At 39.2% G+C, this 27,416-nt stretch overlaps 1 protein-coding gene across 1 annotated transcript in view; it reads left to right on the forward strand.

Moving 5' to 3' along the window:
* LOC104348337 (contactin-3) overlaps positions 1-27,416 on the forward strand; it is a 186,539-nt gene that overhangs the window by 117,721 nt on the left and 41,402 nt on the right. The window contains exon 2 of the mRNA XM_086470315.1: positions 16,720-16,815. Within this exon, the coding sequence (XP_086326441.1) occupies positions 16,720-16,815 (96 nt within the window). The remainder of the gene's footprint in view (positions 1-16,719; positions 16,816-27,416) is intronic.

A 27,416-nucleotide genomic window follows, 5' to 3' on the forward strand; every position in this document is an offset into this window, starting at 1 on the left:
GTGCTAGCTGGGAAGTGATTCTAGCAAGCTCTGATAAGAGACAGTGTTTTTTGAGATAAACTACTGACATTAATGGTGCCTTGACTTTTTGGGGAGAGGGGGCGGTGTGACAGTTCTTCCTGCCTTCAGAATTTATAAGAATTGCCTTTGCAGCTATGGAAAAAATTAAATCTGAATTTACTTACTAACCTGTGCAAAACTCTATTGCAGACCATAGACTGTAGTTTTAAAGAAAGAAAATCGCGTGACTGAATCTACTTTATAATATATATTTTGTATATAAAACCTAAAGATTCCTCTCAAATTTCAGATCTACATCCATAGCATTGATGCAAAGTGGGCATATTTCAGCTTTTAAAGAGTTTACAAGTGAGTGACACTAGTGAGCAATATATTGGAAAATACTACATCTAATTCTTTTTTTGAAGTTTTTTGGATATTAACTTGAATTCTTGTATTCTGTAAATAGAATCTGAAGAGAAGATGAAATTACATAAAAGCATAGAGTAAATAAGGGCAAAAAAGCAGTTGCAGATCATAACCTTATCGGTTGGGGTGACAGTTTCAATTCTATTTGCATTCTCTCCAGTTCTCATCCTTTTTATGTTGGATTGGGGAACAGGTTTTTTTCTCATCTTATTCCCATAGCAACCTTGCCTTTTTTTTTTTGATGTAAATCTGCTTGTCTCTTACTATCTTTCAAAGCTTGAGCATGAATAGCTTGTGAAAGTGGGGAGTATGGTGAGGAGAGAGAGAGAGCAGAGACTTTCTGGCACAGGAAATAAGGGAAAGAATATTTTGGAGATACACTTACATGTATACAAAACCATCTTTTTTTTTTTACCCAAAGCAATGTATTTTTAGTGTGTTTTTTTTCATGAAGACTAGAATTTTCACACTGTTTCAGTGGGTTGTCTGGGCAAAATTGTCTCAAAAAGTTGAAGGCCAACCTGTGTGCACAGCCAAAACTACATACCTAATGGCCTGCAGGTCATTATACAAGCCATAACATTGTGGCTTCTGTAACTGAAGTGCCACTTTCAGTGAAGATAAGTCTTAATTTTCCATGATTTTGCTTGACTCGTGTAACTTGGATTCTCTCAAGAGAAAGTTGGGTGTGAGCAGAGGTTAGTTGAGTGCAGTGTTGACCCCTGCCTGGGGAGAGGCTTTGAATCCTCCATGTCACGGGGGTGAGGCCCCAGGTCAGAGTGTAAGACTAGCTTGTACAAAGGGCTTCACATCCTCTGTTGGTTGCATCTGCGTGCTGTTTTAAGGCATTAAATGAGGTGGCTTAGTCTCTGTACATCTCCCTCTCATATTAAATATTTTCTTGGCTGGACTTGTTTCATGCAAGTGTCTGAACTGAAGCGCAATGGAAGATAGTTATGTAAATTGATCTGAATCACAATTTTTGTGTTGTACTGTAATGAAGATATTTTAACTGTCTGCTGCCTCAGTCCTGATGGCTGCAGGGTGCTGCGAACCAGAGATGCAACCTGACTGCAGCAGTGTTAGTCCTGACACTAAAAAATAAGGATCTTCTGGAACAGCACCTTGTTGTTCACCTGCTTTTGGCTGTTCAGGTCCTTTTATCAGTTACTGCCAGAGTCCTGATGAGAGCAGCTTTGCTACCAAACTTTCTGCATGTGTTGAAAGCATGTTTATTGTCAGTGGGTGAGGAATGGACTGTGTATTTCTGAGTCTATTCATGCTTCATCCTCATAATCCCCCATGTTCAGTTCTTTAATAGCTAGCTACATTTTGGCAATAATTATTTTTTACTTCAACGTTAATTTTGCTAACTTAGGTATTCTTTGGAGGGCAGTAATTTGTTTGCTGAAATTATTTAGCACATGTAGTGTCTAGTTCTTACATTGTAAGTTGGGGTTTTTTTTGGTGGTTTGGGAGGAAGTTTTTTTGGGTTGAGGAGGTTTACTTGCAGTGTTTTGGGGGTTTTTTAAGGCTTTGAAAACCTGAAAGTTTTCTTTCAATCACAGTATATATATAAAGATTAAACCAATACGATTTGTTATATTTTTAGATATTTAGACTTTATGCCTAAATTCTGAAATATTTTTAACAGGAGCCTTTTGAAGTGTGAACTTCACCTCTGTAGGTGTAAGAGTTTTTATAAATAACTAAATTTTGATATTTCCTGTGCTGTCCTTCCCCCCCCACCCGGTAAAGCTCTAAACAAAAATGTTTTCATGTTAATTCTTGCAGATTACATTTTTTTTTTTTAGAAGAGTGGTGACTTTCCTTAGGATTTTTGCATTTCCAGACTGTTCTTAAACATCTGGAATATGGGTTCTTTGGGAAAACAGCTTATATTCACTGAAAAATCAGAGCAAGTCACTGCTAGGGAAAGAATTTCAGCCCTTGTTGTGTTTGAGAATTACCCTAATGGGGTCTTGTTAGCCAGTTTAGCATACTGCAGATTCATATTAAGATAATACTTAAAAAATCTACATTACATTAATACCACATTAAGGGCCTGATCTAAAGCCCATTGAACTTGATGGGAACGTTGGCAGGAATTAAATGCTTTGATCTCTCAACTGTAGTTTTACAACTTACAAAATCAAACATAAAAAAAGTTTCAGTCAACGTAAACACATCTGTTAGGTGTGTCATACTTCACCCTTCATGGCTAGTAAAACTACTGGATTTGGAGCCTCCTCAAACTGAAATAAATACTTAAAACAATAATTCTGAATGCATTTTACAGCAGCAAGTTCTGAAATAGGAGAAAAGATGGTGTTGCTAACAAGCGCCGTTGTCTTGTGATGTACAGTTATACTAACAGTGAGTATGTAAATATATAGTAAATGTTAACTGTAAGTAATCCATGGCTGCTGCAATGTAATAAATGTCAGATTTAGGAGGGATTTCAGGGTTCTGGTTTGCTGCTAACCTGCCTGCTTTGCTTCCTGATGTTGATTGTCGGTGTAGCTACTTGCTAAGCGAAGTAGGTATCTTAATACCAAAGCGATGGAACTCGCAGGACTGCTGCTATCACACTGCATTGCTGCTGTCTTTATTTTTGTATTGATAATGTATTTGTGACAGTGTTTCCAGTAGAATAGGGTAGCGAGCGGTGACAGAGAGCACAGGCTGTGAATTGTGGGGAGTCTCACTTCATAGCCAAGGAAATTCTCACTACTTACGAGAAGAAATGCAGTACCTGGTTTTTATTTTCCTGTTACTGCCGCTCTCAGCCTTGTGCAGTGAGAGATCTTCTTTCTTTTTTATGAAACTGTATTTTTTTCAGCCCGTGGCTTTTTATTAAATTGTAGTTAACGATATATTTTTGAGGATTACATCACCCTACGCGGAGCAATTTGTCTTGGGCTGGAGATCAATCTGCACGTAGAGCATCTGTCACTTAACGAATCTGCGTAGATACCAACAAAAAGATTTGAGGTCCCGCTGTGTTTTGGGGTTTTTCTCCTTACGTACGTGTCTCAATCTATTAAACTCTCTTCAGTAACACTGGGATTGTATTTGTTTTTATAAACAGAGTAGCAGGAGAGCAGAGAGGTATTTTCCTCCACTCCTGCAGCTTCTGTTGTTGAATGGTCTGATACTGAATTTATTAATCTATGCAGTTGCTTGCTCAGGTGTAATCCCTTGTTCAGCCACATTTATTCATCCACTGAAGGATGTGCACATTGGTACATCATGGCGTATTAAAGGTTTACTGCTGCCTGCCACAGCTGTCATCTCTTTGACCCTTCAGTAAACTAACAGTCTTCCACATAATTTTGCTTTCATTCAAGTGTAATGCCATTACTGCGGAGGCAGACAGAATGTGATTCTCTAAAGATCTTGTCTCATTCCCTTCTCTTCCAAGGAGGTTAATGTGCTCAAGTGATCCCTGCCTTTTTTTTTTCTTTTTTTTTTTTTTTTCTCTTGCTCAAACAAGAGCAAAGAAGAAAGCGCTTTAAATAATGCGTTTGCACCAGCTTTTGGGGGATGGAGCAAACTGGAAAGATGAACACACCAGTTAGGTGGAAGTCCCCTTTACTGCTTGAATTTCAAATGCCTTCATTTGTTTCCTTAGCACTTTGGGGTTTTGGTAGTGTTTTACTAAAAGATTATACAGATTTTTAATTTTTTTTTTTTCTAATATCACTTACCATGGAAATAGGCAAGTCAAAACCCCTTTACCCAAAACCAGCTAAACCATATTTAGATATTAATGACGTATGGGAATAACTTAAGACTTCAGTTTAATCAGTGTTTTGTCCATAGACATTCATCATTACAAGCAGTACCATTTCAAAGAACAAACCCACCCCCTTAACTTCATATTGATGGTTGCATGATACTAGTACTTTGCAAACAGCGTGGATGGCCTTGAGGTCTTGCAGAGCTGATGGAGAGACTGAGAGCTTGTAGATAACAGGCTGAAACTGGCATCTGGGGAGCATCTAGTCAAAACCCCGACGTGTAAGGCAGCAGCTGCCGTGTCATGGAGTGCAGTTTCTCTTTATGAACTTACCATCATTGTAATGTCTAATGATTTGTGTTTTCCTGGTGCTTTTATATTGATTGCTTCTACTGTATGTACTGCTATTTTACCCAGTAATGAAGTTAATCAAATGAGTCAGTGATTTATTGGATTTCTTGGGTTAGAGCCTGGTTATACACTGTCACAGCTTCTCATCTGTTCTCTGAACTTCTGTTTGCAATTTGCTAGTAGGCTTCCTCACTGGCTCCCCAAGTACCAAATAAGTGTATGATATGATGCTTTTGATTATTTTATGTTGTTGTGTTGTTATGATATTAACAGTAGTGTTTTGCGTTTCCTTATCAATTGTTTACATTCCTTTGCATTCAGCTGGTTTTGAACCTCTCTTTCTGGTTTTGTTTCTTACTCTTTCCAGAATAATTTTTTGAATGTTCAGCTTCTTGGGTTAACAAAATCAAGCATTTTTCTCCTTAGTGTTTTATAACTTCAGCTCTTAATAACATATGCTACCCTTATTTACCCTTTCATCTTTATGTGTAACACTTCTGTTCACTTCTATTTAAAAGTATCTATAGCCTCTCTTTAAGCCACTTCTGTCTTACCCATCCTGTATTTTTCTTTATCCTGGCTTTTCTGACAAGGCTTCAGTAGAATTACTGTACTGTTTCTTTCAGAAACTTTTTGCCGCATAATAAACCCTTTACTAAAAAAAAATGTCTAAAGATTCCAGTTCTGAGCTTTGTGTCTAAACTGTGGGACACAAACATACTTCCAGACTCCAGTATTTACTGACTCCATAGCAAGGGTAAAAGTGCCTTCTCGCATCCCGGTGTCTGTAAGATGATGATGGTGTAGAGGCTGCGAAAGGGCTGCTACGCGTTGCAGCGGTTTCCAGTTGAAAGCGAGACACTTAACCACACCGTGGTACTTGTCTGCCACACACCCTGAATTGTATTGATTTGTCGCTATATAAGGTGTCCAAGTAGATCAAGCTTGAGTTCTTATCACAAAGCAATGATTTGTGTAATGAATTTAATTTATTCCAAGTCATGCTTGCAAGGATCTCCTGTTCTTCCTCCAGATGACACAGTATCAGATAGCAATTCATTCTGAGCAAGACCAAATGCAATTTTATCATCTCTACTCTTCTGTTTAATTGCATAACTATTATTGTTCCTGCTTTTATAAACCCAAACATGGGATTTTTATCTGCATGGGGATTATCCTGCTGTTGGTTTAAATGTGTCGCTATTATATCTGGGTCAGAGCAATGATTAATATTGGAAGAGAGGTTTTGTAACCAGGCTGAAGCTCTGGCACGTGTACTGAAAAGGCCATTCTGGTTTTATGGGGCATATGAGGGACAGAAGTAGATGTGTGACAGAGTAAACAAAATTTTGGCTTAATTGCAGTGGGTAGACTTTTGTCTGTAGTTCCAGTCAGGCTGATTAGCATGTGTTTGTGTAGCTGGTAGGAACGGAGCAGCTCTTTGGTAGGATAAAAGGTACTGTTTATAGTACTTTAGATTTGAGAAAATAAGCTATGCCATAGGTTATTCACCTCTTCCTGAGATGAAAGGTCAGGAGGAACTGTTAAATGGTCTGTTTTAATCTCCTGGATATCACAATAGAATTTTACTCAGCAAGTCTTGTATTAAACCCCTATACAGAAACTTATTGCTTCTTCTGAACTGTTTGGAGTTTTACCTCTAACTTGAGTTTGTCTGGCTCCAGCCTCTGGGTTTGTCCTACCTAGGAAATGATACCAGGAGAAACTTCTGTGAAAATGCGATGGGCAGGCGCATGGGCAGCGTGCTGCTGAGAGCCGCTCCAAAGGCAGCGCTGGCCTTGCAGGTCACGGTGCTGCTTACTCCTCCGGCATGCCTTCACTCTGCTCTAAATTATTTCTTTTATTGACTGCTGCGAGTCTGTTGGTGGGAAGGTACAAGTGTGAGAAAGCTGGTCACGATGAAAACGTATTTCAGTGTGGATAAGTAGAACTGCTGCAGCGAGTCTTGCTGTGCATGTTGGAGCAACTGCAAGTTGCAACTGCTCATCAAGTTTCCTTAAACGTTCTACCAGGAGCATGAAGTCAGTGCTTGGTGAGAGCTGCCATGCACTCGATGCCTGCTGCAGCTCGCAGTAGGTGCAAAATAGTTTGACACCTTTCACTGAACATTCAGGCTCTCGAAAGCTAATTAAATATACTCAGCAGCACTTGAGGAAAGGAGAGATTTCCAGATGAAATGAGAAACTGGCTGCTCTAAGGGCAGGAAACTCTGGTACGTATCATCAACTCCTCATATTAAGCAGCTTCAAAATGAGAGCAGATGGCATTGAGATGGCCTTTAGGCTGTTTTGGTTGAATTGACTTCTAGTCTTTGCTGTTTAAGAAACACCTCCATCAAATTCTGCTCCCTGAAGCTTCCCAGCTTCTCTGCAGCAACTCCTTCCTCCTGTACCTTAGATATAGGCAAGAATCTCTCTTTCTAGGTCATCTGCCTCCACCAGAAGTGGGGGTATGCCCAAACTCTTGATCTGCTCCCCTTTCTCGTGGTTTGTTGCTATTTCTCTGTAACACTCCCCTAACGAAGCCTGGCATTGCTGTCGAGGTGAGGCAGTCTGTCTTGTTTTCAGATCCCAGCAGCAAAAGCTATGAAATCCGTCTGGATGAAAAGGCAGGAGCTAGGGGAATTTACTTGATTGTAATTAATATCGTTACCTTAATTGAGGGGTAAGGGATTGGCGTGATCAATTTTATGAGACCGGGAATAAAGGGAGTTTAAGAAAAGTTGAAGAATGGGCTGAGCCTGAGTGTTGGTAAGAGTTGAGGAGGTTGAACTGGTGGGGAAGCAAGGACTGAAGGGAAGCTGTTGGGGAGAGGGGACAGGACAGAGGTGGTGTGAGGAATGGCAGCAACATGTAGGAACCACATCTCAAGCTAAAGCATCCCAGACCGCATGAGGAACCATGGTGGTGGGACTGGAGCTCTCTAGATCTGGGGGTTTTGATCTGGTGGCTTTTCTCCTGATGGCAAGGCAAAGGGCCCTCAGTGCCTTTCCCAGCTGCAACATGTCCCCAGGCAACAGGCACCAATGCATGTTCCAGTCCAAGTCATTGGTGCTGAAATTTTACTGCTTGGGTTTTTCTTTTTTTTCTTGGCCAATATTTGTGATCTTAGGCAACCTTAATTCTGGCTTTTTCTAACTCCAAATAATTGAGTTTGCAACCTCAGCATGTTCTTTTAATTTTATTATGGACTACAGAGTGATATGTTTGCACAAGAGTCCTGAATTAATTATGCAGTGTTTTTTAGCTTTTGGTTAAGTAACTTTTTTTAAGAACTCGCACAGGTTGGAGATGTGGCTTCATGGGAGACTTTTCGTCATTTGGCTTTCATCTTCAGCATTCAGGAAACGATTCTGCTGCTTGGATTGCACAATGTCCTGTCCCCTAGAGATACAGTTATATTTTTCATTTCTACATTTTTATGTGGATGTGGCAAATTTTTATTGTTCTAACCAACTCCACTGTCAGCATCTTAATGACAAGGTTGTTTTTTTTTTTTTCCTGCCGTACTTGCAACAGAAAATACCAGTTTTGCTTGTTAGATGCATAAGATGTCAGGGCAAGAATACATTTCACTGCATTCCTGAAGTCTGTAAGGGAAGTAACTACAGACCATCAGCTTTAGCCACCTTTGGCCACTGTAAAGGAGAGGAACAAAATATATTCTGGTTTGCTTTGATGTGCTCCTGAATATCCATTAAGCTACAACTATCGTGTTGCTGTACGGTGTCTGGATAGAAATGGATCATTTTTCTTATCTAGCTTGTCCTCCTGAGCCTGTTAATGTAGTCTGATCCTAGGCAGTAACCAAAGAGATTTATAATCATAAATGTTTGCAGCAATTGTGTGGAATGTGTTTTATGCTGAGGCAACGTCTTTGTACTTGGCTAGATACTGCTGCAGTTGTAGTGGAGCACCCAAGGAAGAGTGTGTTGTATCCCTGTTTCAGAAATGTTAGATTTGAACATCACAGAAGCAGTTAATGTCAGTACCATATGCTATATTCAGGATACTAAGTCTTAAGTTATTTTATTTGTCAGATGTGAAAATTAACTTACCTCTTTCTTAAAATTGTGGTGTGAATAGTAACATAGTCAAATAACTGTTCTTCTGCATGAACCAGGCAAATGTGCTACCATGAAAATGTATTACTTTTATTTCTGCTCTGCATTTTTCATCTACCAGTAACTCCAATTATAGAATTAAAAATTGAATTTCCTCTGAACTCCTCTGTAAATACTGTTCTTGATACAATATAAATTTCTGTGCTTGCACTCTATCCCCTCTGTGGCTTACTTCAAGTGATTGCTGAAATCACTTACGGAGAAATCTTTTTCTCTAAGTTCCCTTGTACTTCTTTTATTCAACTAAAGATTTGAGGTGTAATGTACCTGACAAACCCATCTGTTTTTAGGTTGAGAAACAATATGCTGGAGAACTATTAAAATAAAAGCAAAAAAAAAAAAAAAATCCACTAACATTAGCTCTTCAGGATCCCTAATATGTCAAGTTAAAAATACTGAACAGCACCTGGAGCTAGAGATAAAACCTGGAAAAGAAAATGGCACAGCTGATTTCGGCAAGGTAGGTCATGGGTCTCTTCTTCTAGGCAAATGCTCTAGTATTACAGCTCACGGATGGGGAGACAGCTTGTTTCGTTGCACGCGTCTGCTGGCTGCGAAGCTGGTGGTAGAGGGACGGACATAAACAGATAAAGCTGCGTCAGAGTTTCAATCACGGCAAGAAATGCAGTCTGAGGGTTGCAGAGCTCTGGAGAACCTGTTCCTCAAAGAGGTGGTCCGCAGGCTGTGAAAGCTGGAGGCTCGCTCTGGAGAGCTGGAGCAGCTCCATAAAGATGGTTTGGTTTCCTCTAGGGGCTGTTTTTAATTAGCTGCGTTGGAGTTAATGGCATTCCTTATCCTTGCAGCTCTAGATAAATTTATGCATTTCATACTATTTTGCTTAACCCAGGTAGGACACATATTTTGAGATGGGAATTATAAATATTTTGAAGGTCTGTGAATATTGGATTTTTATGCTGACTAACAAGTTGGTGTATTTTTACATGTGAAGCAGCAGCTGTGGTAAGACATCTGTTGATAGGACACTTACTCATCTGCTATATCTGTTATTTGTCATCATTACATCTGTTATGGTCCATATGGCCCTAATCAAAGCAGTGGGGCTTTTTGCCAGGTGCTCCATACCAAGTGAGATGGGGAAGATGACAGATTTTGGTTACCCGTATCCTAGCAATACTTTCTGGTGACAGCCCAGCTATATTCTGTAACACTTGTGGGAGAATCTGTCTATTTCTTTAAAAGAGGAAAGGATCTGTCCATTTATCTTTGGAAAGATAAAGGAGTGAAGTCAGAGTTGGACAAAAAAAAATCCCGTTGTCATCAGCCTTTTCCCAGTGCTTCAAAAATGAACTGTTGTAGGATGGTTTTCATTGATTGATATGTTTATTTATGGAGGAAGGTCATCTTGGAGACACTGCCACTTATTTAATAAACAAACAAACGTTCGGGTAACTAGGCCTGAATCTGGCAAAGTCTTTAGCCATCTGTTTATTAAAACGTGAATAGCCTGGTGGTGTTCAGCATGCTCTGTGGTCATGAGCAGTTAGTGATAGGGGTGCTTTAGAGACAGTCAGGATATTCTTAGGGTTTGTGTTAGGAAAGCTTTAGGGGGCCAACAATCTGTATTGCATCTGAGAACTCGGCTGTGGGATAACTTCCTTGAGCAAACATCCTTCCCTTCTGAGATACTTTTTAAATTACTTGAATTGCTTTGTTCAGTGCTGTGTTTGTCTTGAGTTCAGTGATAATTCCCAGAAAATATGAATTTATGGAAGGCATATTTTTTAAATATTGGAGAATGTATTTCCTTCAAAACATGCATTTCCCTAGCAATGTTATTTTTCCAGTTATACCAGTACATTTTTGCCAATGCAGAGCGTGTTTAAAATAAAATTTAAAAAATCCCTGCTTATCATATATTGACTCAACTTTTATGCTATTAATGTTCCTTTACTGCTTTTTTTTTTCTCTGCTGTCTCTGGTCTCTTCCTTCAGTTCTACACAGCCCGCAAAAGCATTTCATCTCTCTGTCCCTCTTCCTTGTTACGGCAGAATCTTTTGCCTCTTTCCATGCTGACATCTAATGTTCACCTCACTGATACATCCCTGCCAATTTCTTTTCAGCTTTTCCTATTTGTGTTTATATAACGCAGACTTTGTTGTATGACTTTTAAATGATCCTTGTTAAATCCGTGTAAGAATGTTTCATTCTTTCCTGTTTCCTATTTTGCTGCACCCCAAGTGGTTTAAGGGGAGGTGAAGCCTTTGGAAGTTCTGTAAGTTTTGGTGCTGTTGGTTGGTGCTGTTCACTGCAGCTGGCACCAGCAGCCTGTTCATCCCTGCGTGTCTTGCTTGTTAGATGTTCTGCTTTTCGTGCAATGGAAACAGCCCGCAGGGTCTCTTCCCTCACCTGCTTGCTCTGTAGAAGTTTGCTGCCTTTTATTAGCAATAGTTCTGTGGATGCAAGAAACACTCATGTGGGCTTTGCTAAATGAGACTAATGGAATGTAAGTGGAGATGGGAGCAGTATTTCAAACTGAAAACTCAAAATTGTCTGAGTGGTGCTTTGGGTTGTTGAGTAAAAAGCGGGAGGTTGTTGAGTAAAAAGCGGGAGGTTGTTGAGTAAAAAGCGGGAGGTTGTTGCTGGTTGCCCTGTCCTGAAGCCTTAAGGGTAGGAAATGTCCATGGCATCAGTGGCTGTAGGCAGCAGGGCTGGGTCTCAGCTTGGAGGAGCAATGCCACTGCTCCTGGGCTGCAGAAGAGCTGTTCCTTTTACTGAAACGGGGTTTGAAAAAGACTCGTGTGTGTGTTACCTTCATGTAGGTAAATGTCATACTATAAAATGAAAGTCCAGCAGCGTGTCACTGCATTAAGAGACTTTGTAGAGGTTGCTGTGAAATTATATGATTTCCCTGTAACACCAGCCTGACAAAAATGAAACTGTGGAGATGGTTTCCTTGGTAGCCAGCGAATGTCTCCTGGAGTGACAAATCACCCTGATTCTTTGTGTGTTTTGAGTAATGTGCACTTTTGTACTGTCAGTATCTTTCTTCTTTCTCTATCTCCAACAATAATTGATTGGAGATAATTTTTGGTCTCATCCCTTCCTCCCACCCCAGCATGATTCTTCCAGGCCCCATCTGAGGTCCAGGGAAGCCAGCAGAAAGTCTCACTTGCTCTGTGTGCAGCTCTGTTGTGCTTTTTCCAAGTGCTGTATGTCTGCAGGCAGTGTGGTGGGGTTAACACGGTGTGTATCCCAGCTCTTCTGCAGAGTGGATACAAGCATTTTCAAGAAGCTTAAAATTATGCTAAGTATATGTTCAGTTTCTGGTATCTGTCTAAAGAATTGTAAGATACATGGTCACGGAAGTGCCTTGGTATAGCCAATTTTGGGGTATAGAGTCGGCGGGAAGAAGGTTTGCTTATGCACGGAAGTGATTTACGTGGTGGTAAAGAGGTTTGGGTTTTTTAAAGAAAAACAAATCTGTCTTGCTCTCTATTTTCTCCAGAAGTTGTCATTACCAACATAGCTATTACGACATGCTGAGGCTGTTATTTTTTCTTAAGAGCTGAGAGACTGGTGTTTCATTTCTTTTTAATAAAGTGACTTTTTACCAGGGCAGGCAGGTTGTGAGTTAGTACTTCATTATGTGCTGGCGTTGAACAAAGTCCCCACTTCAGAATTACCCATTCAAGAAAACAGTTAAGGTTTGGTTGTCTGGCTCGTTTAGGTACTTGAACAGCCTACCAGCACAGAATTATACGTAAAGTATATTCCACAAGTTCTGCTACTTTGAATAATAATGAGTCTAATGAAGTAATGAAATATATATTTTTGTGGCTTTTAAGGGACAATTATGTTTGTAGAGCGTCAGTCCTTGTTCTGCAGTTATCAAAACATGGTAGAATTGCTCATAAACATGTGTTGACAATAAATATCAATTGGTTTAAGTGTCATAAGGTGCTTGGGTGTCACTGGACTTGGAGTACTCCAGGGAGCAAATGTGTCCTGTGCGCTGCTTTTTAAAAAGAAAAAAGTTGGTATAATTTTTAGCAGCCTCTACTAATCTTTTGAAGATCCTTTGTATAGATGGATGTGACTGGGGTGAAACATCACACGAGTTCCTTGGCAAAATGTGATACAACTCAGTGCTACCACAAGCTAAGAGTTGTGTCTCTGGACCAGCTTTATCATCAGAAATTCTCTGGATTTTTTTCATAACATGGTGTTTTATGTGTTTTCAAAGCGTAGGTGTAATATTTGATCTGATCTGCATGATCTGTTTGCTTACCTTCCTTGATTGTGCAAGGTGACAGAAACCAGAACCATTTTAGAAGGTACTTGCAGTGAAGCACAATGAATGCAGTCAGCAGGCAGGGGTCTGCAGATGAAGATTAATTTTTTTTATTATTCTTCCTCATGTGTTGATATCAGGTGAGAACAAAGTCTATTGTACCTTGTACAGATGCTTCAGGTAGCCTATTCTCTTCCCTTCATAAATATGTATCTTTTAATTGCCGTGAGTATCATAAGAACTTTTAAATACTTCTGTTCCAAATGCATACAGCAGTCATTGCAGGATATGAGGCTCGTCTTACTGTTACTCTCCAAATTTTGAAATCTTTCTTAACAATATGCTTGAGACTTAAAACTTAGCTTATTAAATGGAAGGAGAGAACCCAGTGGAATATGTGTTTTTCATATGCTTGCTGTTCCTATGTGCAAGAACACGTTTCATTGTTCTGTTTTTTGGGCAGAATAAAAGACTTTTCAATAAAGCTGAATTACATTTTCTTGCTCCCATTTTATTGCGATGGCATGTGTATTTCAGTTGATGTAACTTCATATACTTGGTACTAAAGCAATAAGGCAAATCTATGTATTAGCAGGGGAAGGGAGAAGAAAATGCTGCTTCAGGAGTCAGAAGAGTCTCAGTTGCTAATTTTCAACTTTCTTCTATGTGGCAAACTATAAGCAGGTACTAAAAACATTTAATTTGCAAGTCACACAGTTCTGGATGGTTTTTAAGTTGGAAGCTTCTTATCCTTGTGTAGTCTGGTTTTTGTAACATTTTAACCAAAATATTTTCAGTGTTACAATTTAAGACTTCACTTGGTAGAGTGAAGTAATAGAGCTGCTCCGTTCCTACCAGAATGGTACCATTTCAGGTGAAAGGAGAGAAAAGTTGTGCATAATAAATGCAAGCAATAAATAAAGATGTAGGCAAGAGAAACTAATTAAAACACTTGATTTTGGTGACCAGTTTGAGAAAGTAAAGTTGTAAATATCTGATGGTGAAAAAGACAATCCACAGATTAATAGATAAAATGCAGAAATACTGTATGTTTCTGCCCTTTTCTTTCAAACAAAACAATGGGATATTGTCAGCCCGTGGGGTGCCGAAAAGCAAGTCCTGTTCTGTCTCTTCACTTCTCAAAACAGCCTTCTGTCCTCTTCTCATCTTCATTTTTTGTTTCCAGTTATATTTTATCTATTAAGACATTTCAGCAGGATAAGAGCCTCCGATTTCAGAGATACAAATCGATCTGTAAAAGTAAACACTCTTTTTCCATTATTTGCCCACCTCTTAGAGCCTTTTATTTACTCTGTCAGTTTTCTGAGGACTTAATGTTCCTTCCCAGTGATTTCATGTAATAGCAGATTTTGTTAGAAGGTACAGCACTTCTCCCAAGTGTTATTGCTGTTAGGATACTGGCTTTATTAAAAAAAAAAAAAAAAAAAAAAAAATTCCAAACAACCCCCCAAAATCCCAAACAATCCCAAACAAGCAAATAACCCCAAACCAATCTGTCCTGATAGTCCACTAAACAGGACCAGCTTTGACCTTTAATACTCTGGAGGTGCAACAGAGACACCTGAAAATCAGACCAGAATCTCTTAGGTAAGCAGGGAGTACTTTCCAAGGTCAGAGGTTTAGACTTCATTGTACAACGCTAATAGAGAACTCTGTTACCATTTTGCACGGTGATTTTTAATTATTTTCAGAGTGGTGCCAGACAATGTCTAAAGAGAATGTACAAGTGTATAAATGAATTAAATGATGATATTTCTGCAGCTGTGTGATTACTCTGGTACTTAAACCGCTCTAGAAGGTAGGATGGAGAGCTTCCTGCTAATTAGAGAAAAATTATTCTTTCATTGTAGTATGGCTCATATTTTTCATTTTCTGATGGATGCTGTGTTGCTTCTTGTTTCCCAAAAAACTATTCCCCTGTGACAGCAGTCTTCACCTGCAATCAGTGATTAATAACTCCTGCAGTACAACATTGCAACAGATCAAACCGCAGAGCTGCGGTGGGTACCTGCGGGACAGGAGGATGTGCCTTTCTGAATGCCTCCGCGTGTCCCGCAGGTCGGGTCCCTTCCTGAGGTGCTCCTGGCCCAATCCCATCCTGCTTGTCCAGTCTGACAGGCAGCATAGAGACAAGGGAGTTTCTGAAGGTCTATATTTGCAATAAAAGAATGCACGTGCTTAGAAAGCAGTGATAAACCATTTTGTTTTAATTACAGAAATTGTGTGTGCTATGGAAGATTTATGACTCTCAGTAATTGTGATGTAAGAGGGCAAAATTTGGTCTAAATTGACTTTATATGTAAAAGACTTTTTCTGGTAAATTTTAAAATCGAAATTGCATAGCTCTTTTCATCCTGATATAGAATAGCACGTGTCCTCTGGGGTGCTGTCAGCTCTTGGTTCTTCCTTTCGTGACTCGGGGGCAATTGTGTTGGGGTGGCTAATAAATCTGTGGTGTTATGGAGGGAAAAGAAAGGTGCTTAAAAGGCCTGAAGCACATTGCAGGGCATGCTGCTCTGATCTCTCGGTGAAGTCGGTTTGGCTATGGCTGTGTGTCACCTCCACCACGTGTCCAGCGGAAGGATCCAAACGTGCTCTGTGCATGAAGATGTAGGCCCTGAGATGTTCCTGCACGGAAATTTTAGTTGGGAAGCTGAAAACAGCCCTTTTAAGAAACTCTCCTGTGAGCTTTATGTGCAGTAACAAAGAATAATACAACAAGATCCTACTGCGGCATTAATTTTTTTTTTTTTTAAATGAAGCATTGAAATTCTAATGACTTTTGCTTGGTGTTCTGACTGTAACAGCTGTTGCTTTTATTAAAAAATATTGTATTTTGGGAAACAGTTACTGTTGGGTCAGCTTGCTACTATTATGCTTTGTTATAAAGACAGCCTCGTTTTAAAGACTCTGTGTTAGTGTCCTTTACAAGGTTATAAACAAACTGGTCTTTTATTATGGAAAAATACATAGTTTAGTTATGGAAACATTTTTCTCAGTGTAGTACCTCAATCTTGATTTGTATTGAATGTTTTATGTCTAGCTCAATTCAAGGATATAATGAGGCCATACTTTCTTGGACCTTGAGTGACCAGTTAGAGGGAAAGTTTGTTTAAATTTGTGATGAAATACTGCTGCTCTGCGATTTTGCATTTATATACAGTCAGTAGCGTTTGTTTCCCCTCTTGCACAGCATAAAAAGATCACAGGAGGCCTGAAGCTGGGCAGAGCAGAGCGCTGGGCCAATACGTGGAGGTGTGAAGTGCTTGCCTTCGCCAGAGCATAGCGATGTTACGGGGGCTTCTGCCATGGGGAGGTGGGCGAGGGGTTTCTTTTCTGTTCTAAAAGACATAGATCCATTTTCTGAATAGCTGTTATTAGCGTTATTTAACGGTTGGTTAGAGGAGCTTTGTAGGATCTTGGTGCTATTTTCGTCAGAGCCTTCGTTTCAGAAGAAATGGTGGCTTAAAGACCTATTTTTAACTTACGCTTATGACTCCTTTTTGGTTAACAAAATTAGGGTAGTAGAAGCCTAGCATAAGGACGGAATTAGCCATCAGATCTGTTTAATTACGTTCTTGTAAATGAGTTCACTTCAGTCCTCATTCTGTCACCCTCCCTTGTGTTGAACAGCCATTTCTTTCGCCGCTGATGTGCTGAAATGGAGGAGCTTGGTTGCCTGCTAAGAAATTGATACCAGGGTTTGAGAACTTGAAGCTCCTGCGTATTTAGTCTTTTTTTGTTTCCTAATATCCGGCTCACCTTTCTTTCAAAAACAGATCTTGAAAACTCCAGGACAAAAATGAGAAGCACGGTGTCAGTTCGAGAGGGGCAGGGAGTCGTGCTGCTCTGCGGACCAGCCCCCCGCGCGGGAGGTAAGGGACCTTCCAGGCTTCGTGGTTCAACCAGAGCTGATTGCCTGGGAAGCGGATTATCTCCTGGGACATGCAGAAGAGAGATCCTTCAGAGAGAGCAAGAATGAAATCTGGTTTCTGAAGTGAATACAGAGAGAAAGCAAGCAAAACCAGAATAGGGGGAGGGAAGTACTTAGGAGGATTTACTTTTATCTTTAAATGCCTTTCTAGCTCCTAGTAATTTCTGTGCACTTAACATGTCTGATTTTTATGATGTTTCCAGTAATTAATGGAGTATCTTCTGGAGTGAAATTCTGCCCAGTTTCATGATTGCCAAGCCTCAATGAATCTGGTTTTCTCTATGACTAGACAATTGCAAAGTGTGTACTGTTGTCTTTAATTATGCCAGTTTCTGCCTGTTTTCTTGCAGTCAAGACATTTAATAGTGCAACGTAATGATGCTGGCATAATTTAAATTTGTCTCGAGGGGGGCAAGAAAACTGGATGTATGGATTCTTGGTGGACCAAAAGTTGCAAGTACGTTTTATCATTCATTCTGCATCTTCAGCGTTTGATTAATTGCTGTTTAGCCTCTAGTAATATTTGAAAGTAACTGGATTTATTTGTTTTTAATTGATACAGAGTCTCATTATTGAAGGGCTGGGATGTTAAACATTAGATTTGATTGCAAAGACAAGGTGATAGAAGCTAAACGTTGAATACAATAATATAGGTATTGTGGCTTCCTATATTTGGCAGAGTCCAAGCAGACACAGCCATAAAATGACAATTTTACAAGTGTCTGAGCTTGCAGAATTTTTCTCTCTAAACTGATACATACTCTTAAATCATCTTTATAGCCTTACAACAGCTTTGTCTTTTCAGCTGCTGAGGAAATAGGTCATTCTCCTAGCTATCTATAAGAGTTAGAATGCTTCAGTTGTACTTCTATATGCAGTCCCAAGTCTGGATTACCCCAGCCATTCTTACAGTCGCATTCCTTGCATGGGTGGACACCTAGAGGTGATGGCCAAGCTGACAACTCTGCACTGAGTCTTGCAATGTTTAAGTTTGAGGTGTTGAAACAGGAGGTGATGCAAAACATGCTCATATTGCTAAGAATGGTGGTTCAAATGAACGCGTGGAATAGGTGAGAATTTCTTTTGCAGTCAGCAGATGGGGTGTGATTGACACCCCCCACACTACTTGTGTTGTTCCTGCGAAAAAAGAGAGAGCTGAGGGCTCCTGAATTATCAAGTGGAATTGAGACTTGGTACCAGAATTACTTAAAGTCTTTGGATTTCTCTGAGGGTTGGAGGATTGACCATTGAAGTTTCCAGGAGATGTGGAGCGAGGCAGAAAAAATCCGACCTCTTCTTTCTTCACTAAAATAAACCTGTAGCGTGGTAACATCAAGCACACAGTGCCTCTAGATCTGGCACGGTAGGATGCGGGTTGATAAGTCATAGATGAAACATCCATCCATTAAGCAGAAATAGTTTCTTGGGAATAGCAGGGATGGTTTAGGAATAGCTGACATGGCCTGAGGGCTGTTCAGCCCTTTCCAGATCGGTGACCCGATTTTTTTTTTTTTTTTTTTTTCCTTCTTCTTTGAGTCTGTGTTTGTTGCACTGAGCTATCAAATGCTTTCAGACAATACTAATTTTACAAACCTTCTCAAATACCTTGTTTTCTCTTCCCCTTTAGCCCCCGAAATACTGTTCTTTTGTGTTCTGTCATGTCATGCAATTTCTAAGTTCTTGCTAGCTTAATTGCACTTAATTCTTACACTATTCGTAAGGAGTCCTCAAGAAGAGACTTGATTAAATTGTGATTATTGCTCCATCTATGGCATTCCAGTTACAATAGAAACCAATGTTCATCCCAAAAGAAATACCAGCTCATAGTATGGAAAAAGGAAATTGCTTCCCTTCTCCAATTTGGCATGGTTTTTTCTTTGCTAACTTAGCCGCAGATATTTACATAAGTAATCTGAATGTTGCCCTTCAGTAGGGAGCAAATTATTCATGCACTTAACAGTACTTTTGTCCTTTTGAAGTTTGCAGTTCCAGTTCCATCAGGGTATGGACATCTACCATTTAAACTAACAATGAAACTCCATTTCACCCATACACACTGGGTTGTATGCTGAGCTTGTATTTTAGCTTTGTTTCTGTGCTGGCTGGTGGTGTGCGGGGGGAGGAAATTGGTGGTCAATATTTCCAGTTGAGGGTGCACAGATCGGTTTTATATTTCTGTCATTAAACACGAGCTGTATCACAAACCACTCCAATATTTTCTCTGGAGTTAACACGTTTTCCCTTGTAGGCATTCCTTTTTAGCAGTCTTGTTTGAGATATAGTTGATGGGAGGTTCAATAAATGACTGGCCTCGTGTGTGAAGACTTCCCCCTAAATATTTTATGAATTTAACTGGGTTTTATGTTAAATAATGTAAGTTGTATTGTAACTGAGTAGTGATTTTTTTTGGGGGGGATAATTAAGGTGGTCGTGTATCATCATTCTGCATGACCATACTTCTGTATGTAATTTTAATTCTGTTACAGGGAACCTGTTAAAATACCATGAGTAAATCATCTCACCTGTCTCAACAGATAAGACATCTAAAATTGATTTATGCAGATCTCCTGCTATCTTTTTCAGTTGTTACAACCACTAAATTCTGCTGAACACTCTACGGCTATTTTGAGGTTTTACTGTGTTACTGTTCTGTCTTTGATGGTTTTAAAGGACTGTCGATAAAACAAACATCTCGACATACAAAACTTAATGTTGGACACACATGCAGCTGGTTAGAAAACATTCATGCGATGCTAATTGTTTTCCATTCTGCCAAGAAGGGAAAAGGCTAGACATATGGAGGTCTAAAAATGATTTTTCTCTGCTACTGATTTTGTTCCAAAATCACTATGTAAGGAGTAAAGCCCTGAGTAAAGCAAATCCCCATGTTCCTTTAGGGCTTTACCTACTGTTACTACTGTATGTGTGTCTAGGTTATCACATAGCTTGTCTTCAGTTACTACTTCTATTTGCTAGATATTGTGATTTATTTATTTCATACAGCCAGTTTTACTAATCTGGTGTTGATTCTGGATTTCAGAAAACGTTACTGATTTGAGGTATATTCTGCTCTTTGGGAGAAGAGAAAGCAATGAGGCAAAGTGCTTTTATGTTGTCTGTGGTGGTTTCACGGCTGCTTTATACATGGAGAAAAAGAGGATTTTTAATGGTAGAAGTAAAGATTTGCTTGACGGTTATTCACTTTTCAATGAACTCAGGCTTGCCTGGAAGAACTGGGTGTTAGTGTGGTGGTGGTGGATATAGTCCCTGTTAGCTTGTAACTATGTGGAATATGACCATAACCCACAAGAACTTAAGTAAATGACAAGAACGTTGTGGAGCTGACAGGCTGTTCCTTGGAAATGGCAAGGAAATGCCACTTGTCTTATATCCACGATTAGCCTCGTGTGATGTGTGTTCCCATTTCATGCAGTATGGCAAGGATATTTCTATGTATATAAAGCAGGAGGAACATGTCCTCCCTCTTGCTATCGTGCCCTGATAAATGTAGCCTTAATCAATAAATGATGCTGTATTTGAAGGATAGGGATCAATGTAGCTTTTAGCGTACTATTTTAAAGTTGTGACATGCCGATATGAAATTGTATTAGATTATGGAAAAATAGATCCCAATTTATTGCTCACTATTCGGTACGACAAATCACTCGGTGAATAATGTCGTGTCTGTTGCAAATTAGTATTTAGACTTGCAAATTTTTGCTTATGTCACTTGTATTGCCACTTGGAGACCTGCAAGTTCCAGCAAGACTCTGCTTCACAAATAACATGGCGTGGAAAGTTTCTCCTATGCCAGATATTTTGATGCCTTATTTCTTTTTCACAACTCTTGAATATCAACATGCTATTTTTCAGTGAGGTATAAATAGAATTAATTTTACTTATTTGACTTTGGAAACATTTCATACCCTTAAAACAAAGCAAAAACCAAACTGTTAGAACTCCAGAACATGTTTTCTTTCCTACTGCCCATCAGTGTGTTTTCAGGAGGTGGAAAGCATCCTGGTTTTGCACCCTTACTTTCTGCTTTTGTTGCAGATTGTGCATGACTCATCTGGGCATGAGCGATAAATCATAGTTGCAGTCGGCTTGTTATGAGATTTTTGCACAAAAATGCATTCTAAAGAGAATAGTATGTTGAATATTGTAAAAGCAATGGCCTTAAAAATGGTTCCATAGTGTTCTCGAGCCATTCTCAATCTGCCAAGGAGAAATGGTATTTTTATTTAAAAATATATTCTGCAATAGTCCTGCTGGTGTCGTCATCATCATCATCTGCACAAATTTCAGCTGACAGTTTGAAATCAAATGGTACCCAAGAGACACTTACGTTTGTCCGTATGAGAGACGATAACACACGTTCACAGCTGGATTTCACAATGATTTCTGTCTCTTGGAGCATTATTTTCACCACCAGTAGCAAACCAGTGCTACAGAGACGCTCGCTCTGTTCTGCTCTTCTATCAAATGCAATCTTTCTAAAGCACTTTTTTCTTTTGGTAAGCCTGTGTTCCAGGCTGAAGTAAACCAAACTAAAACGAGTATATCCTTACTTATATATTTATGCAACATCTGCAGCTGCTTCACACTACATGTTTTTAGTCTAGCATGGAGGTGTGTAAGTGGCCTAAGAAACTTTTAGCAAAAGGTGCTTGATTCCAGTTTGGGAAAGGGCAAACTGGACAAACATGAGACTGTTCCAAATTCGTACAGAACTTTAACTACCTGTTTCATCATGCACATGGATGACACTGAACATATGAATGTATTGGTATTTGTATTTTATGTCTTGGATATTTGGTCTTATCTCCCTTTTGTAAGTCTTGGTTTGAGAGATCTGTCTTAGATCGTGAAGGATAGCTTCGTAGCCAGGTAGTCAGTAGAGCGTAAAGCCCGAAAGCATCTATGATCAGTAATATTAGGACTTGTAAATTTTCCACTGCGTCTTGAATACCCATTGCAAAATGATTATGGGATTATTGCAGCTTCTTATAATTTTGTTTTTAAGGAAAGATTCTAGCTTTCAAACATTTTTTTTTTTAAAATAGCATTCCCAAGTATACAAATCAGGGAACAAAACAGTATTTTTAAATCTCAGTATTTTAAAGCTAGATTATTCTTTTCATTAGTGGGGTAAGAGAGCATGTCAGAAGCTATAGTCTGTGCAGTGAGGGGTAATATTTCACCTACAGCCCAAGGAGGAGTTTTGCCTAAGTTTGGATCAGCTCCTGCTGGCTGCAGTACATTTGGTTTCCACTAAAAAAACCCTAGACTGGAATACATATAGTAGTAGCATATGTAATGTAGGCTGTTGTGGGGGAGAGCAAAGAGTAGAGCAGACTTTTGTGGGAATAATATTGCATAAGTTTCCTCAGCAAAATGTATGTGGGCACTCCAGAAGACCTCGAAAGACGATGGGATGTGCAAGTCATTGCTGATACCTGCTCTCACTAGCCCTCCTTCCTGAACCTGAATAAACTGAAAGAGGCAGCAATATGGGATGAGAGTCTTTTAGTGGGAAACTGTGCCTCTTGGTGGTGGGGTATTTGTTGGAAGAAGGGGGAGATTAGGAAAAACCAAGTAGAAAGAACAAAGTTCAGGTCACGCCTTTTTACTTAGCTACTCCCAGGTATCTCAGGTATACCTTGGGGAAAAAGAGGAGAAAATCACTGGGTTTGGCTTCTACCGAGTTTATTTTTATCACTAAATTGTTACTGAGGGGTTTTTCTCTTCCAGCTCTTTATAATTTTCTCTAGTAAAATATGTGAGTTTTTCTTTGGAAGCAGGATAATTGATTAGGAAGAGGCAGGAGGGAGATGGCTGCAGTCCCAGCACACAGTCATAGCTCATCATTACACTCCTAGCAAGAGTTCTGAAAGTCATTTTTGTTTTTCACAGGGGTTTAGCAAGTACCTTCTCCTAAACGAGTGCAAGACTACCAAATGAATTTTGTCGCTAATTACTACTTCCACCTATAAACACTAGTACATTCCTTTGAAAATTTACTCTTGGGTATTTCCATTAGTTTCCCTTAGTTTATCTCTCTAATATTTAACATTCAGAAGAAATCAGATGTGTTTTAGCTGAGCAATAAACTAAACTATCATCTTTTTATCCTCAAAATTATTATGGGCAGGAAGCAATTTAAAATACTTTCAACTACTGGAAAAGCACAACAGAGTTGTTAGAAATGCTCTGAGCAATTAAATGTAAAGTTCTGGGGAGGTGATTAAAAGAACAATTTGTCATTTGAAATGGATATGGCTAATGGGTATGTATTTAAATATTGCTTCCTAAAGCACTTTCTTACTTTTCTGCATACTTCCAGAGGACGAACAATTTGATCAGAGCCAGTACACTTTGAATGACACAGCTAGTCTGAAACAATTAGTTCAGAAAAGTGATAAAGAGAAACTAATCCGTCATCCCGCATAGCTTCAGGGGAAGCAAAATTGGGTTTTTATTTAATACTGGAACCCAAATGTGGAAAAGGATTTTGTTACACTCTCCCATTAGCATCTGGGCTTCCTTTGGAGCACCAAAGAACATTGAACCTGCCAGTTAAGGAGCACTTTTCTATTACAAGGTCATGTTGGGTTTGAAATGCAACACTAGCTGATGGTCAAATTGCTCGTGTGACAGGAGAGGAGTGGGGAGAGGCGGCAGCCAGGAGGTGGGGCTGTATTGCTGAGCTGCTTTTCCAGTGGATGTGCTGTTTGGAAATGTACTTCTTTGTGGTATTTTTTTGTGGTATTAATAAAGAAATGACACGGCCAGTCTTGAAGGACGAGCTTAGAAATGTTTGGTTTAATTACAATGGTGTGCTTTGCTTTTGACGCCGCTTCAAAAGTCTGAGGACAAACTCTACAAGTTGCCGAGTGTAGAGAAAGACAAACCTTTAGTGGGCTGTTCTACGTGACCGGCGCTTTGGCAGCCACGCGATGGTAACCAGCTAGTTTGTGTGATTACCTCTTGGCCAGCCTGTGGTTGTGGTATAGGTGAGGGGGCAGTAGAGAAAAATACAACTCATGCTGTATGTTCAAGGGATTGCATCTCTTCTTTTTTTGTTTATTTGTTTGCATCACGGTAGCTCAATTCAGAAAAATGAGTGGACTCTTACCTTATTCCATTTAAAAATGAAAATTAGGTGTTAGCCTGAAGTAGGAACCTTGCCATTTCAGCGAAAACATTTCAATATTCTCATTAAATGTGTAGATTGAAATTGCGAGATATTACATAGGTCTCTCCCGCTGCTCCCATTGTTTTGGGTTATTCCATACGCAGAAGTTGCATGCCTAATTACCTGCACAGCATGCTGAAAATTGGTCTTTTATATTTTGTCTACAAAATAATACAACTTTTATGCCAAAAAGATTAATGGTATACATTAGTTTCAAATCAGGGTGTTTCCATTATACTCTGGAATAAAATGAGTTTCTCAGGATATGTTCTTCACTTTTTGTGTCTGGACTGAGCTTCACATCATGCAATTTACATTTGCTATAAACAAAAATCTCTTCGGCCAAAAGAGGACAGTTACTCTAAAGAGTTCAGGGGGAAATTTCAGAAGCATTTATTAATCTCCAAACTTTTTTCCCCAAATTGGGAAAACATTACAACTATCTTAACCAGACACTCATTGTCTCGCCTTGATCCTGGTGGCCACAATTCAAGCCCTATTGTAGAGGTTTGTTTTGTACTTGTCATTATTTTTATATAGAAAACATCAACAAAAAATAGATAACCAACCTACAGTTTATAGATAGACTGTACTCTGCGGTGTGACTGCAGCTTTTCCTAACAGCCAAAGACTTTTGCATGATTAGTGGTATAACTACTTTCATGCAAACCATTCAGGATGCCTCTCAGAAATACACGGTCTGAGTTTTGGTTTTCCCACCTGAACACACCTTAGGACAGTTTTTCAGTTTCTGGGCATTTAATGTGCTCAAGAATATACCCTAAAAAGCTGAAATGATGTACAATTTATTTCCAGTAAAATTACAAAGAATTTTTTCATTGTCCAAACAATGTAATTTTGGACAGTGGCACCTAAAGACATTATAGTGTCCAATTTATGTGTGTGTTAGGGGATCCCATGTTGGAGTACATAAATGCCTTGTTTTACGCCTACAGTGCAAAAGTTTTTTTTATTTGTAAAACAACCTTTAACATTTGCCAAAAAAAATGAAGGATGTGATTTATTTTATGGTAGAGATAAAATATTGCCTTTTTTGGTTGGCTGATGTCCAGGCACCCAGAATAGCCGTGTTGGCTTGCCGAAAGAAGGACAGGCTACTCGTGGTGAACTAAGTGGAGTGAAGTAGCTAGAGTTTGCCCAAGTAAGAAAAGAAAAGTAGTTAATGAGGAGTTTGAAAGTATGTAAGATAAAATGTATTCTACCCCCTGGGGGCACTTACATCCACACGTACAGTGACCTAAACCCGTAGCAGTGAATACTCTAAGGATTAGGCTGCAGTGAACTGAGGGCTACTTACATCCAGGTTAAGAGCATCCTCTGGGAGTTTAATGCACTTTTTCCTCACACAGATTAATTTCCTACTTTTTTTAATAATTTGTTTGCACTTTCTTCAGGGTTCCTGTGCGGGCAGGCGTACGGAGCTGTCCCCAGCAGTGTTGACATGACATTTGGTGTGTGGCTGCCCCACAAAACCGTACCTGATGGCTTTGTGTCTGTGCCGTGAGAGCTTACTCCTTCCTGAGTGATGCTCATGCACGAAGTGGAAGGCTTTTCTCTGTTGCCTGACATTTCATCATAGTTTGAGCTGAAACTGGGCCAAATGATGAACTAATTGGGTTCTTCCTTAATTATGGAATCTGTCATTATCCTCTCAAAATCAGTGTTACTTTTCCATTACTTTTAACTCTGAGGTAGATGATTCAAAATAGCTGGTTGTTAAAAATTTCCATGTCTTTAATTGCAGTTTCTGTCGTTGCTGAATTTCGTCTGATTACTTTCTTGCAAACAGTTTTTTAAAAGCCATATACCATCCTGTGGGTTAGGCAGAGTGCCAGTTGAAGACAGAAAATACCAGCATATGTCAGCTTCCCTTTGTATCCCTATTACAGAATATTGTACAATCTGAATTGGAAAACTGTATCAAATAATATCCATTTGGATATCACTGAACAACATGAATCTACTGTTCTTGAAAAAATAAAACTTAAAACCTCTAACTATTGTTCAGTTAGCTTGATGCACTCGAAAATGAAGTATTTTCATTTCTTTGCAGGATTATTTATGGAAGTTTCCTCTTCACTAATTAAAAGCCAGTCAGTTTTGAACACAAGTTTAAATCTGTTTCAGAACAATATTGTTCACATCATTTACTTTTGGCTATTTTAGAAATCTCATTTGAGTGTGAATTGCGGGGCTAGTGGATACGTACGAAGCAGGTGTGTGGGAGTGATGGTCCAGAACAAAAGAAAGAAGAGAGGACCTTCAGCATTTGTGCATCTAGTAGATAAAATAAACTTTATCAATTGTTCTTCTCCTTTCGGTCATTAGTCTGTATGTCTCCCCACCCCCAAACTTTAGCTTTGGAAAAATCCTGCTTTCATTTATAGTTCTGGATTTCCACAACTGCTGTTGTCTCTTAAATTCTGTTTACAAGGAATAAAATTGCCCTGGTTCCATTCACTGGTCTCCCACTGCTGTGTTGCAGCCTCTCTTAGAGGAAACGTGTAACAGAGTTAAAAGCAACCTTTTCAAAAGCGTGTGAGCTTAAGGCTTAACTTTGAACCCAATTAAAAGTACTAGATGTGTAGGGCTCGTGCCCTTATGTTCTTCTAGTAACATTCGTTTTTTTTCTTGCATAGGAAGTGAAGATGTGGGGTTTTTTAAGGCTCATAGATGGCAGGAAAAGGCTGTGCTGATTTGTTGAATTTTTGTAAAAATTTAAGCTTAAAGATGACAGGCAATTTTATAAACAGATTTTAATTGAACACTTAGGTGCACGAAAGGCCTAGAACAGTATGAGCATGCTGTGTGTGTTGTGGCTTGCGGACTGCACAGTAAATAATAATCAAATAATGCAAAATAAAGAGATGCTGCCAACCCAGATGTAGTAAACAAATAAAAATTGAGTAATAACTGTAATTTTCAATACCTTATCCATGTATGGTCACCAAATCAAGGAAAAATGCATTGGAAAACAAAGGCTTAGATCTACAAGGAAGCCCAGGAGAGACATATTACTTCCATTTATAACAGAAAATCAACTGAAAACTTGTAATTGACAGAAAAGGAGTGAGTTTATGTCCCTTGAGGTGCCCTAGGATCAACAACAGGCAAATGGTGTAAACATAATAAATCACAGAACAAGTTGTTTAATGTGAATTTTTTTGGAAAATATGAATACAATTTTGTAAAGTGTAATAAATATAAAATGAGGTGTTGGCTGTGGGGCGATGGTAAAGAAACACCTTGCTCCTCTTTTAAGAGAGTCCATGAAAATATATGTTGAATGGGAAATTAGATTTCCACAAGTGCTTATTCGTAGG

Source organism: Leptosomus discolor, chromosome 9 (assembly GCF_034619465.1).
Source record: "Leptosomus discolor isolate bLepDis1 chromosome 9, bLepDis1.hap2, whole genome shotgun sequence".
NCBI lineage: Eukaryota > Metazoa > Chordata > Aves > Leptosomiformes > Leptosomidae > Leptosomus > Leptosomus discolor.